General features: G+C 43.9%; 1 protein-coding gene across 1 annotated transcript; it reads right to left on the bottom strand.

The window, feature by feature from the left end:
- Positions 1–11,229: 11,229 nt before the first annotated feature.
- LOC108716067 (butyrophilin subfamily 3 member A3) lies at positions 11,230–12,783 on the bottom strand. The gene is made up of 2 exons (XM_041563838.1): positions 12,292–12,783; positions 11,230–11,901 (listed from the first exon to the last, which is right to left on the bottom strand). The coding sequence occupies exons 1-2, from the start codon at positions 12,781–12,783 to the stop codon at positions 11,230–11,232; spliced, it is 1,164 nt and encodes a 387-aa protein (XP_041419772.1).
- Positions 12,784–13,267: the final 484 nt, after the last annotated feature.

Raw genomic sequence — 13,267 nt, 5'->3', positions numbered from 1 at the left:
CAGATATTACCAAAAAACTACTTAGGGAAATGATGGAAACCTTAGAGATAAAAGACGAAACCATAACAGTTTCCAGAGCTGATAAAGTTTTAGGGGGCCAGCAAAAGAAAACTCTGGAATTTCCCATGTTTAATTCCATCAATAAATCTATTGACAGAATGGGGGCAACTGCAGACATTGATAGACGGCCAGTGTCGTAGTGACCAGATTTCAAACAAATTATCACAGATGTCACAGGTGGGAAAAGTACCTTCCTTCCACCAGGAAAAAAAGGTAGGATGGACCCACCAAACAGATCATCCACCAGACGAACATGGTCCACACCGAACTGTAATTTTCGTTCCTTTCGATCACCTACCTTTCGAAACACAAATACAGACAACGGTCCCAGACATACTAGACCACAATGGCAGGCAGAGGAAGGCTCCTACCATAAAGCCAACCTCAGCCTGACCATCCACAGCAGAACCCAACTCCCAAAGTAGGAGGGTGCCTCTCCAGATTCCTTTCCTGCTGAGAAGCACACATCACAGACAGCTGGTTTCTCAAAATTCTTCAACAAGGTAACAGAATAAACTTCACTACACTCCCACCAAGATGATTCGTTCCATCAGTCGTACCACCACACAGGCGACTGGCCTTGCTCCAAACAGTAGCATCCATGCAAAAAGCAGGAGTCATTACTCCAGTACCAGACCTTCAAAAATTCAAGGGATTTTATTCCAACCTTTTTCTGGTAACAAAGAAAGAAGGGACATACCGCCCAATCCTAAACCTGAAACAATTAAACAAATTTATTCACAACCACAAATTCAAGATGGAGTCGGTCAGGTCAACAATAGCCTTCATGGAACCAGACTGCTTTATGACATCAATTGACTTACAAGATGCGTATCTTCATTATTATTTTATTATTATTAACATGTATTTATATAGCGCCAACATATTGCGTAGCACTGTATAGTAAAGGTGATTATACAGCTACATCACATGAATTACATATATAGAATATATGGAGTAACAAACATCACAATCAATACAGGTACAAAAAGGTGAGGAAGGCCCTATGCATAGGCATATACTCTAAAGGGAAGGGAGTAAGGGACTTACAAGATGCGTATCTTCATGCGCCCAAACTCCCAGATGTTCCTCCGGTGTGCAGTCGGAGACAAACACTTCCAATTTGTGGCTCTTCCCTTCGGTCTCTGCACTGCACCACATGTGTTTACAAAAGTGCTAGCAGCAGTGACAGTCCATTTAAGAACAATCCAGGTATTACCAGGAATCCAGGTATTACCGTACCTAGACGACCTTCTGCTAAAAGCAACCAAGCAATCAAGGACACAATTTGAACTCTACAGGTCCTGACACAATATGGGTGGTTAATCAACCACAAAAAAATTCTACTTTCACCTTCCCAACAAATCCGCTTTCTATGTCTAATTGTCTACAGTTCAACTCCACACGTCAAACCGTACAGTTACCAGACGACAAAGTAGAAAACATAATCAACAGCTTGTCAAGTCTTCTCAAAAAGACCACAGTCACAGCAGGCGACTGTCTGCAGCTTCTGGGGTTGTTCATGGTGGCATGGAAGACATTCAGTACGCCAGATTTCATTTGCCGCCTCTCCGACACAATTTCTTACAGTACTGGAACAAGGATCACCAGGATCTTCAGCAGAATATTCCATTACTTGCCCTCACAACAGACAGCCTGTTTTGGTGGACAGTTCAGTTTCTACCAAAAGTAGTATCAAGGTTTCATATCAACCAGGAGATTGTGCTCCCATCCTTTTGTCCAAATGATCAGGAAGGACCGTTACACAAGCTGGATGAAGTAAGGGCGATTAAAAACTACACACACAGAACAACGTCCTTTCAACGATCAGACTCACTGTTAGTTTCCTATGCCCCAGCGCACAAAGGTTTAGCCGTGTCCAAAAGGACTATCGCCAGATGGCTGGTAGAGACCATTAACCAAGCCTATACCCTCAGCGGCAAACAACATCCATTTCGGGTGGCAGCCCACTCTACAAGAGCTCAAAGCACTTCATGGGCCCTGCTAAACTTGGCCAAACCAGAACAAATCTGTAAAGCAGCCACATGGGCTTCTCCCAACACTTTTATAAAGTTTTACCAGTTACATGTTTTTGCTTCCACTCAGGCTGTGTTCGGCCACAAAGTTCAACAAACTGCAGTTGCATAAGTTAATAACTGAGATAACGAAGGATCAGCCTTCCCACCCCTTTTTTTTGATGGGACAGCTTCTGGACGTCCCCATATGTCAGTACTGACAGGAGGGCCGACTAGAGAAATAGGAATTTTATACTTTTTCTAGTATGCCCGACCTTTCCGTGCAGTAAGTCCCACCCAGGCTGATTTTAGTATGGGTGAGGACATTTTTTTTAATGTATATATATATGTTATTTGTCTCTTGACCTTCCTTCCTACTTGCTGTCTACTAACCACCTACCAAGCTTTGTAACAGAACTGGGGAATAGAGGTGGAGCCTATGGGGCAAATTCACTAAGATGTGAAGTTGCGCCAGGCGCAACTTCGCCGCACTTCACCAGGCGTAGTTTCGCCAGGGCTCCGCAAATTCACTAAAATCTGAAGTTGCGCACAGGGGTAGTGTAAGGTTGCGAAGTTGCGCTAGCATTGATTCGCTATATAAAGCGAAGTTACGCTAGCGAAGGCTAATTTGCATACGGCGCGAAATTCAAATTTCAATGGAGGAACACGTATCTGCACTACAAATGCCTAGAAAACCTTCAAATCAGTAAATAAAAATTTTATTTTGCCCTACACATGTGCCCACTGTCTAGGTAAGTTGCCATGAGTCAGGAAATGTAGGGGGGAGGAAGGGGAGCCCCAAAAAAATTTCGATCTTTTTCAGCCTATCAGCCATCATTTAGAAAACACGCCAGCGTTTTTTGGGACTTTTGGGAAAAAAAATTGACTTTTTTTTAAACAATCCCTATCTACTCTATTGCGCTTCGCCAGGTCTGAGGTGGCGAAGGAAGTCTAGCGTAAAAGGTAGCGTTCACTACATTGCGCAAGTTAGTGAATTTGCGTAGTTTCGTCGCTAGCGAAAATTCGCCTGGCGTAAGGTTGCGAAGTAACACTAGCGAATCTACGCCAGCGTTCGTTAGTGAATTTGCGCAGTAGCGAAAATGCCAAACGCTAGCGTTCGGCGCTTCGCGGCTTAGTGAATTTGCCCCCAATTCTTTTGTCCTGCCTCCAGAGGTGAACCTACACATAATCCATATGTCTGCACTGACAGTTCGGGCCTACTAAAAAAAAAATTTCAAGTAAGTATAAAATTCCTTTTTATTTTCTATCATAACATTATCTTTGAATGCTATTTATAGTTTTGCAACAAAAGTATTTGCCTGATGCTTTTACATTCCCTTTCTTAGCCCTAATGTTCCTGTATGAGGGGGCGGCCATATTTGTGCAGCAGGAGTCCTTACCATTAGAAACTCTAAGGGACAGTCAGGTTGGCAAAACAGTCAGGTTTAGGAACTTCAAATAACAATTACTCACAAAAGAACTTTTAATGTAGATTCATATTTTGGAAAGAAAATTTTTAATGTCAGTATCACTTTAATAGAGAAGCGATTGCCAAAGTAACTTTGTTTGTTCTGATCCAGTCATGGATCTTCTATCCCACACGTGTATGGATCAGATTGGGAGGTTCCCACAGAAAGTGGGGTACAACTGACCATAGGGCAGGTGTAAGAGCAGCATGATAAATGCAGGTTATGCACTTTGGCAAAAATAATATAAATGCAAGTTCTACACTAAATGGCAGTGTGTTGGGAGTTTCCTTAAATGAGAAGGATCTTGGGGTCTTTGTAGATAACAAGTTGTCTAATTCTGGGCAGTGTCATTCTGTGGCTACTAAAGCAAATAAAGTTCTTGTATAAAAAAGGGCATTAACTCAAGGGATGAAACATAATTGTGTCTCTTTATAGGTCCCTGGTGAGGCCTCATCTGGAGTATGGGGGCAGTTTTGGACTCCAGTCCTTAAGAGGGATATAAATGAGATGGTGTAAGTGCAGAGACTAACTGCAACTAAACTGGTTAGAGGGAGGGAAGAGTTAAATTATGAGGGGAGACTGACAAGGTTGGGGTTGTTTTCTCTGGGGGAAAAAAGGCGCTTGCGAGGGGACATGATTAGACTTTACAAGTACATTAGAGGACATTATAGACAAATAGCAGGGGACCTTTTTACCCATAAAGAGAATCACGTACCAGAGGCCTCCCCTTCAGACTAGAGGAAAAGAAGTTTCATTTAAAGGAACAGAGTAGGGGGTTCATCACAGTGAGGACAGTGAGGTTGGGGAATGCACTGCCGGGTGATGATTCAGTTAATGACTATAAGAGGGACTTGGATGATTTCTTGGACAGACATAATACAAAGGCTATTGTGATACTAAACTCTATAGTTAGTATAGATATGGGTATATATCATTTATGTGACAGTAGGGAGGGCTGTGTGTATGGGGCTGGGTTTTACTTTGGAGGGGTTGGACTTGATGGACTTTGTCTTTTTTCAACCCAATGTAACTATGTAACTATTTGAACAATGAATGAAATAAGTTACATTTGAACAATGAAACTCTATAACATGGGGGCACTAGAATTCTCCGCAATAGGAAAAGGTTTTAGGGCTGCCTGGGGGGCCTTCCTATCAGGTTTTCTGCCGTTGGTGCTCCTGTCCGACTGCCTGGAAAGTACAGTCACCCCCTCACTCATGCGCCAGGCACTTCCATCAGGAGCCCCACATCTACCTGCCCAATGTCCCCTTTGATGCCCCAGAAGTTGGGCTAAGCTGAGCACTGCTGCCCATGTCACAGGTGCAAGATATGGATCGGTGTATTGCCAGAGGGGGCATTGGAGGTTGTGCCAAAGGGCCTCGTGGGTCCATTTCAGATGTTTATGGAAGTGAATTCTCTTTTCATTCAGTGAATCTGTTACACTGCATGGGGGGTCCCGTGGGGTCTCAGTGCTGTTTATGTAACTCCCTAGCTGCCTGTTACATTCCTAGAGGGAGGAAAGAAGGGAAAAATATAATTATACTAATGATTATTTGCACAAACTGCAATTAACTCTGTCTCTGTTAATTACACAGTAGATTCCCGGTATGGGACACAGTAATTAAGAGACAAATCTGATGATGTGACGGGGCGTGTGCCATGTTTGTGTGGCCCTATGGCTTCTCCTGGGCATCTCAGTGTAACATGGGCTCCCAACGTCCATACAGATATTGTAAAATAAATCCTGATATACAGATTGAGCCTTTGATCTGCAGTTCCATTGTGCCAAAAGAATATGGTGAACACGTCACTCACACACCGGAAATAACACCAGTGACCAGTGGAAATGACACCCAGCAGACTTCTGGCCAATTTGCATCAAGACCATCGCTCCTTTGTGGCCACAATGATTCCTGAAATATGGAAATAAATGCTGCATTGTGGGGGAAAACATGACAATGGCCCTCAAAGTAGCACATTGCTCACTCTCCTCCCTCAACTGCTTTATTCTCCTGGTCTCCTTCATTTACATTCTATAATCTGTTATAATACATAAATATCCGGTAAATTGTGTCCTTATAAACGGTGCTTAGTGATGTCATCGGTTATAATCAGTGCTTAGTGATGTCATCGGTTATAGTCGGTTTAGTGATGTCATCGGTTATAATCAGTGCTTAGTGATGTCATCGGTTATAATCGATGTTTAGTGATGTCATCGGTTATAATCGGTGCTTAGTGATGTCATCGGTTATAATCGGTGTTTAGTAGGGATGAACTGAATCCACTATTTTGGATTTGGTTGAATCCCCTAATCCTTCATGTCAGGCACAAGGATTATGGTGAATCTGAATCCTGCTGACAAAGGCAAATCCTGGCCTCATCCCAAACAGAATCCTGGATTCGGTGCATCCCTAGTGCTTAGTGATGTCATTTCTGTCACATGACTTAAACGTCTGTATTATAACATGTATAAAGTACCCCTTTTTGTAAAATATGAGGATATTAGAAGTCACCTTGGAGTTCCAAGACCTGTATAACTCTTCGGCCTCGTACCTGTCACGGCCGGCACCCAATACCAGAACAAATGCCAAGGACCCTGGTCTCGGCTCGGCTTCACCAGTAGTGTGACCACCTTTGGGCTTCGGGAGGAGCCCTCAGCTTAATTGGGTGCCACCTGGACTTAACGAGGGGTACAAGGCAAGGAGTTCTGGCTGGCAAAGGGGCACGACCGGATAGCAAGAGTCTTTGGGCAGAAGGTCAAGGACAAGGCGTCTGGTGGAAACGGAACAGACCGGATCAGGACAGGCAGATAACAGAATCGTCAGGCAGGCAAGGGGTCAGAACCAGATAATCAGACAGACTGGATAAGGCAGAAGGATGGTCAGACAGGCTGGGTCGAGGCAGGTGGATATCAGAATCGTCAAACAGGCAAGGGGTCAAACCGGGTTGTCAATCAAGGGGTTAAGCAGGAAGAGTTGTCGTAGGCAGGCAAGGGTCAGAATACAGAATGTAGAGTAGTCAGGAACAGGCTGGGTCAAACACGGAAAATCAGTCAGGATAACAAATTCAGAAACAGGTAGCACAAAGCTCAGGAAACCTCAGGATATGATCCTATAATGGACACTGGCTACAGGTCTGAATGGGCCTTAAATAGGGATCCAATTGGCGCCAAAACGTGCGAAATTTTGCGCCGTTGTAATCCAAGATGGCGCCGGCAAGGGCAGGATAGGAGCGGCGCAGCGGGCGTCCACGCCAAGGACGCGGCGTGGACCCCGCTGCCCACTAAACCACCAGGGTAAGTTTCTTACAGTACCTTTGTACGGCCATGGAACTCCTCCCTGACTCATAATGTAGGGGTTCCTGACCACCTTGGAACTGCCTCACCCTTGGAGTACCCCACGTAGGATCCAGAGATCTCTGGGGAACAAGCACAAGAATACACACGAGATGTGATACCAATACTTGTTTGTTTATTGCATAGTCAAGCAGGTTTATCTACCTTAGTACGTCCTTGTAACATGCGTATAAGGATAAGCAAAGAACATAAGAGGATGAGTTACAGAAATAACACAGGTGTTACATATGTGCTCAGACATATTCCACGAAAATCTGTGAGTATTTATACAGGTGTTAGAAGATAATGTCAGATAATAGAGTGCACTGCATGTAGCCATAAAGCCTGAAGTATCGTTTGGCCTTGCAATAGCAATTAACTATTTAATGTAAAGATTAACTATTTAATGTAAGGATTATAGATTTAGGCATATCCTTACACATAATATCATTATATTATTATTACATCACACACTATATTCCATTGGTTTTGCCTTTTTGTTCCCATACAGAAATAGGGAATGGCCATGGCCACTGGCAGGATTTTTCTTGGTATCCTGGTGGGTCAGTCCAACACTGATGGCTCCTTCCTTGTGGCCTTACTACAGCATTATCTGACATCATCAGTAAGATTGCAAGCTCTTGTGCCTGAAAGCTCAACAAGAACTAATCCCATAATATAAACTACAAATATTATGTTTTTGTTCTATGAATCTCTGGCATAATTAGTTGAGGCTGTTAATTGCAGTTGTGTCCCACATGGGGGATTTGCTGTATAGTTAACGGACAGGACACAGAGGGGGAAATCCAGCCGTGAGACTAACAGTAAATTACAGGTTGGCAGAGATAAAATATCCATCTCTATAATTATCTCTTCCCCTGGGAGCTAGCAATCTCTTCTGTGATAACCATTCTGACTTCTTGTTAAACACAGGGAGAACCCCCCCCGTGGGACCCCACACATTGCGCAGCAAAGAAATAATTTCTATTAAAATACTCCGAGAACATTCAGCTCTTGCCCAAACTCTATTGTTATCAAACATCTATGTATTCCCAGAAGGATGTGTATAAGTCCAAATCAAGCATCTATGTATTCCCAGAGGGATGTATATAAGAAGAGATCAGCGCCTGTGGCAACAGAAATTAAAAACAAGCCTAGTGTAATAGGTTCATAAAAAGGGATGTCACCCCGTGTATATATTAGATTATTGATAGGAGTGTTCCCCCTTTCCTTTGGGTAACTATTAATGGAAGAATAGGTTAAAAGTAAATGTAGAGAGAGAAGGTGTCTTTCCTATAAAACAAGGTGTATTCCAGGAATAAAGCGCCTCCACCTTCTGTGCAGATTTCCTACTTACAGACCCCTCCTGTGATATTATTCATGGAGAGAGAAGCCCCTTCTGATTCCTCCTCCAGAGTCGCCGCTCCTTCCAGGGTCCAGACCAAAAATAGGAACCAATAAAAGAGTAATAACGTTTTTATTAAAATCTAGTTAAAATCAGTTCAAAATTTTACACTGACATTTACCCTCTCGGGTTATACACATTCAGTCCAACAAAAGTTCATATGGGGCCCCAGGGGATAGTCCTGTCGGCTCGCTCCAGACTCCCTCGTGGGGCCTTTCTTGGGCCGTTGTATATGTGCACAGTTGGGGTATACAACGGCCCAAGAAAGGCACCATATGGTAAAAAAGTCATAAAAAAGACAAAAGTGTTACATATATGTGATTTACTCATTTGAGGGGGATGTCACATTGGTTTTAGGGTGGGCTCATGTCTAGGACATTAGAGGATCTTTTGTCTTTATTTTGCTTCCTTGGACATTTGTAATAATAAGAGGCCACTTCCAACATTTGCACCAACACTCAATAATAAAGACATTTATATATATGACCTATATGTAGCCGCCATATTTAAATTGATACAAACGTCGGTTTGTTAACGTTTTGTTAGGAAAAAAGTAACACTACAGAGAATTTGCTTAGAAATGTTTGCGCTGATGATGTTTCACCAACGTTCATCTGCCGAGACCAAACTTTGCATTCTGATAAATATGTTTGTTCACTTCCAAATAATGGCTGACCAAGTACGGTTTTCTGAAGTGAAAATTTGCACTTTAGTAAATGAGTCCCTTTAGCTTCCAGCCAAGTGAACATTTGCCGCAAGTAGCCAAGTCCCTGTGCCGCTGTTCTCCTATTTTTCCTGGTGGTGTCACTTCTCTGTCTCTTCTCCTGAGACCTTTATGACTCGATCCAATCACATCGTCACCTTCTTTACATCATACACTGCCTGATGTACCAGGGTAACACTGGGGCTGTATTTATATATAGGCACCCATGGGAGCAAGTCTTGAGCGCAAGCTTTGTACCTGTGTATTGGCCCCCATTCTCTGTATGTATATATATCAATAATAATATACTAGCGGTAAGTTTCTCCCTTATGTTACAACTGCCTCTATAGACAAAATCAGGTGTTTTTAGCGGCAATTTCCATAGGACAGGATCTGAATTAACAATTTCCTAATGTCTTAACACTATCCTGATACATTAGATAACTCTAGAGTCTCCCTGACTCATTAGATAGGTACAAGGAAGGGTCAGATGCTTTATTCACCAGTAGCTCCTCCCAGCAGACAGGAGGGAGCCAATGAGATTAGAGGAGGGAAAGGGGTGTTACAGGGAGAGCTGGGAAGTGAATCAGTGGTACAGGCTCATACATTAGATAGGTACAAGGAAGGGTCGGATGCTTTATTCACCAGTAGCTCCTCCCAGCAGACAGGAGGGAGCCAATGAGATTAGAGGAGGGAAAGGGGTGTTACAGGGAGAGCTGGGAAGTGAATCAGGGGTACAGGCTGATACATTAGATAGGTACAAGGAAGGGTCGGATGCTTTATTCACCAGTAGCTCCTCCCAGCAGACAGGAGGGAGCCAATGAGATTAGAGGAGGGAAAGGGGTGTTACAGGGAGAGCTGGGAAGTGAATCAGGGGTACAGGCTGATACATTAGATAGGTATAAGAAGGGGTTGGATGGTGTTTAGCAAGTGAGGGAATACAGGGATATGGGAGAGAGCTCATAGTACAAGTTGATCCAGGGACTGGTCCCATTGTCATTTTGGAGTCAGGAAGGAATTTTTCCCCCTCTGAGGCAAATTGGAGAGACTTCAGATGGGTTTTTCACCTTCCTCTGGATCAACTGGCAGTTACACAGGTTATATATAGACTTAAGGTTGAACTTGATGGACTTGTGTCTTTTTTCAACCTCACTTACTATGTTCCTATGCTACTATGTATCCTCTCTATATGTTTAGCTTCAAGTCTATATTTATTTACAAATCTTATTTCACTTGTCATTTGCTTCTTATTTCTTTTATGTATCACTATAGTTGACATGATGCTTCTATCCAGCATCGCACTGGCCCGGTGGGACACCAGAAAAAACCCACCCACACAGACCTGCTCCCCACTAATAACTGATGGTGCTCCCCCCGCACCTCCACAGATCACAGAAAGTATGGGGGGGACATTAGCATCTGCCAATGACTGGGGAGGGGGATGTGAGAAGGAATGGTGGCCCCTGAGGTGTTACCCCTGGCGAGTCTCAGAACTCCAGTCTAATGCTGCTTCTATCAATTAATACTTCTTTCTCATAGGCTTCTCTGATGGTGTCTGTACTATATGGTCTATCCCATAGTTCCATAACTTCCCCTGGATCCCTCGAGGAGCAAATCCTCCATGAGCACAAGAACTGTCCCTCTGGGAAACTCCCCCCAGAACGGGCTCAGGGTGCCCATTAGACTTTCAACTAAATAATTCCTACTTATACTTGTTCTATATAAATCTGTTTGTATCTCATAATAATATCCAAGATCTCTCTATTGCACAGATCACGTTTATATGTGACATTAGAGCCATACACGTTGTTGTTACAGTGATCGACCATCTCGGATGAATTACAGATCAAAATCAGATTGTCTATAAAATGATAATACTTAATAATATTTGACACATATGGGCCCCCCATAGCCGTGCCACTCCCTTGGCTGTAATAAGTGCCATTACTAGGAAATAATTATGATTTTATAAATATTTAGTAATCTCGCATTGTTCTAAGCTGTATACATCACTTTCTCTCAACCAGTAACTCAATGTCTGTAGACCATCTGATAATAGAACAAACACAGACAGTTTTCTGTATAATATAAAAAAGCGCCACTACTGTCCCATAAGTAGGATGGTCAGTTAACAGTTAACGGGCTGAATCAATTTATCCACATATTCACATCACAGAGTTACTCGGCAGCGGGAGAGTTGCCCCCATGCAGAACATTCACATAAACACAAATATCATTTAAGACTAGGTGCGCACCCAAACACAGTCCCATACCCAATACGCAGCATGGAGGGGCTCAGTGAAGGAGGCAGTGAAAGTGTGTAAGTGTCTGATTGGCTCACTCAGCTCATAAAAAGACAGGCGCCCGGCCTCATAGTCCAATGAGATCTTGATGCCCTCACTCAGGGGCGCGTTGGGTAGAATAGCATGTTGGCTATCATGTCTAACGGAATATTCATCATCTGTTTTGTACAAAACCCAGGACTTGTTATTATTGCCCAGCAGAGACTCAGCTCCTTCCCTTGCAATACTAGGATAGGCCACCCCTACCCCCCAGTCTCCTGTCATTGTCACCTCTATATTCCAATAATGTCGCCCTGAAGAGAAGCTGTTGGTGCTTAATACCTGAGGGTGATCCTTAAATCTCTGTGGCACCTCTGGGTGGCCCTGCTCCGTTCCTATATAGGCTACAGTGTCATTGTCTCCTGCTATATCCACAAGTTGTCCTGCTGTGTTCATATCCAGAAACATCTCTGTAGCCTCCTGCCCATAGACCTTTCCTTTCACATCGGCCACAATCCCTTCTAGCCCTATCATCAGTGTCACCAAGATCAGATTCTCGTCCAGAGACACTGCAGGAGATAGTTCCCTGTCCTCCTCATCATCACCCTCCTCAGACCTGCCAGAATCCCGTTCCTGGAGGACAGTGAGTGGATCAGCCACGTTGCACAGCTCCTCAATGTGACGGACCTTCCTGAGGAGTTTGATCTTCTTCATTTCTAGATGTTGGATCAGATCTGAAAGTTCAAGGGAACATTTCTCTTCCTGCCTATGGATCTCACCTAGGACCTGCTTCTCCAGGGCTTCCAGATGATCCCTGATATTCTTGAAAAGGGCCATAAAATGCTCCTTTTCTCTGGCTGCTTTCATGTGCATCTCTCTAATTTGATTCTGAATATTCAGTAAAGTCTTCTCAGTCTCCTCCTTTCTTGGGGTTAATTTCTCCAAAGTGTTTCTTAGTTTCCCTTTCTTCTTCTCAGAGGCCTCACTCAGCAGCTCCACCTTGTGGCCCCTGTGCTCTCCCACCAGGTGGCAGGACACACAGATACAGGTGCCATCGTCACAGCAATAGGACTCCAGGAGCTTCCTGTGTGCAGGGCATTTTCTGTTGCCCAGGGAAGTGGTGGGTGCAGTTAAGATGTGTTCCTTAGCCTTGCTGTGCATTGTCACATGTTGGGCACACAGGGAGGCCTCACACAGGAGGCAGCTTTTAGCAGCAGGCACAGGAGAGTCGCAGTAAGTGCAGTAGATGCCCGTCCCGTCTTGTGGGGGGTGGGTAGCTCGTAACCCCAATGCTATGTTGTGCAGTGTCTGGTTTCTCCTGAGCTCAGGCCTCCTCCCAAATCTCTTTCTGCATTCAGGACACGAGGGACTTTCCTCCATCTCCACCTGAGTGTCCCATGTAATCTCAATGCAGCGCTGGCAGAAGTTGTGCCCACAGGGCAGCGTCACTGGCCCCGTATAAATCTCCATGCAAACGGAGCAGTTCAGCTCGGCTCTTACAGCAACATATGCCATGGCTACAAGCGAGGAAGAAGATATGTAACCTGGGCAACTTGTTCTTCCAGCTTCTACACTCTGGGCGTGCCCGAGTCAAAGAGCAAACGGATCACTTCCTCATTGTTTATTTCCATATATGAATAAAATGATAATAGATTGGCAGCCTTCTCAATGCAGGTGGGCCCCCAGGATCCTCAGTAGTTACACCAATTTGAGGGGCAATCTGTGGATTGTGGCAAATGCATTGGGCATTGAAGTGGCAGTGGTAAAGTGAGGAATAATCGTGTCAGAGCTTTCCGTGGGACTGCTGAGATAACAGTGACAGTAAAGAATTCTAACCTGTGTGTTATACTATGGAACCATAACTCTATCTGACTTGTGTTTATCAGTCATTAAAGTGGGAAAGTACAAAAAGCAATGGATACAAGATGAGGCAAATAGTGCAATATTAGTAGTTTGGTAGTCTGGTAGTTTCTTTCTTTCCCTAAAGCTAAAGTATGAT

The sequence above is a fragment of the Xenopus laevis genome, chromosome 5L (assembly GCF_017654675.1).
Source record: "Xenopus laevis strain J_2021 chromosome 5L, Xenopus_laevis_v10.1, whole genome shotgun sequence".
Taxonomy (NCBI): Eukaryota; Metazoa; Chordata; class Amphibia; order Anura; family Pipidae; genus Xenopus; species Xenopus laevis.
Note: the sequence above shows the minus strand (reverse complement) of the source record. Positions and strands in the feature narration are given on the sequence as shown.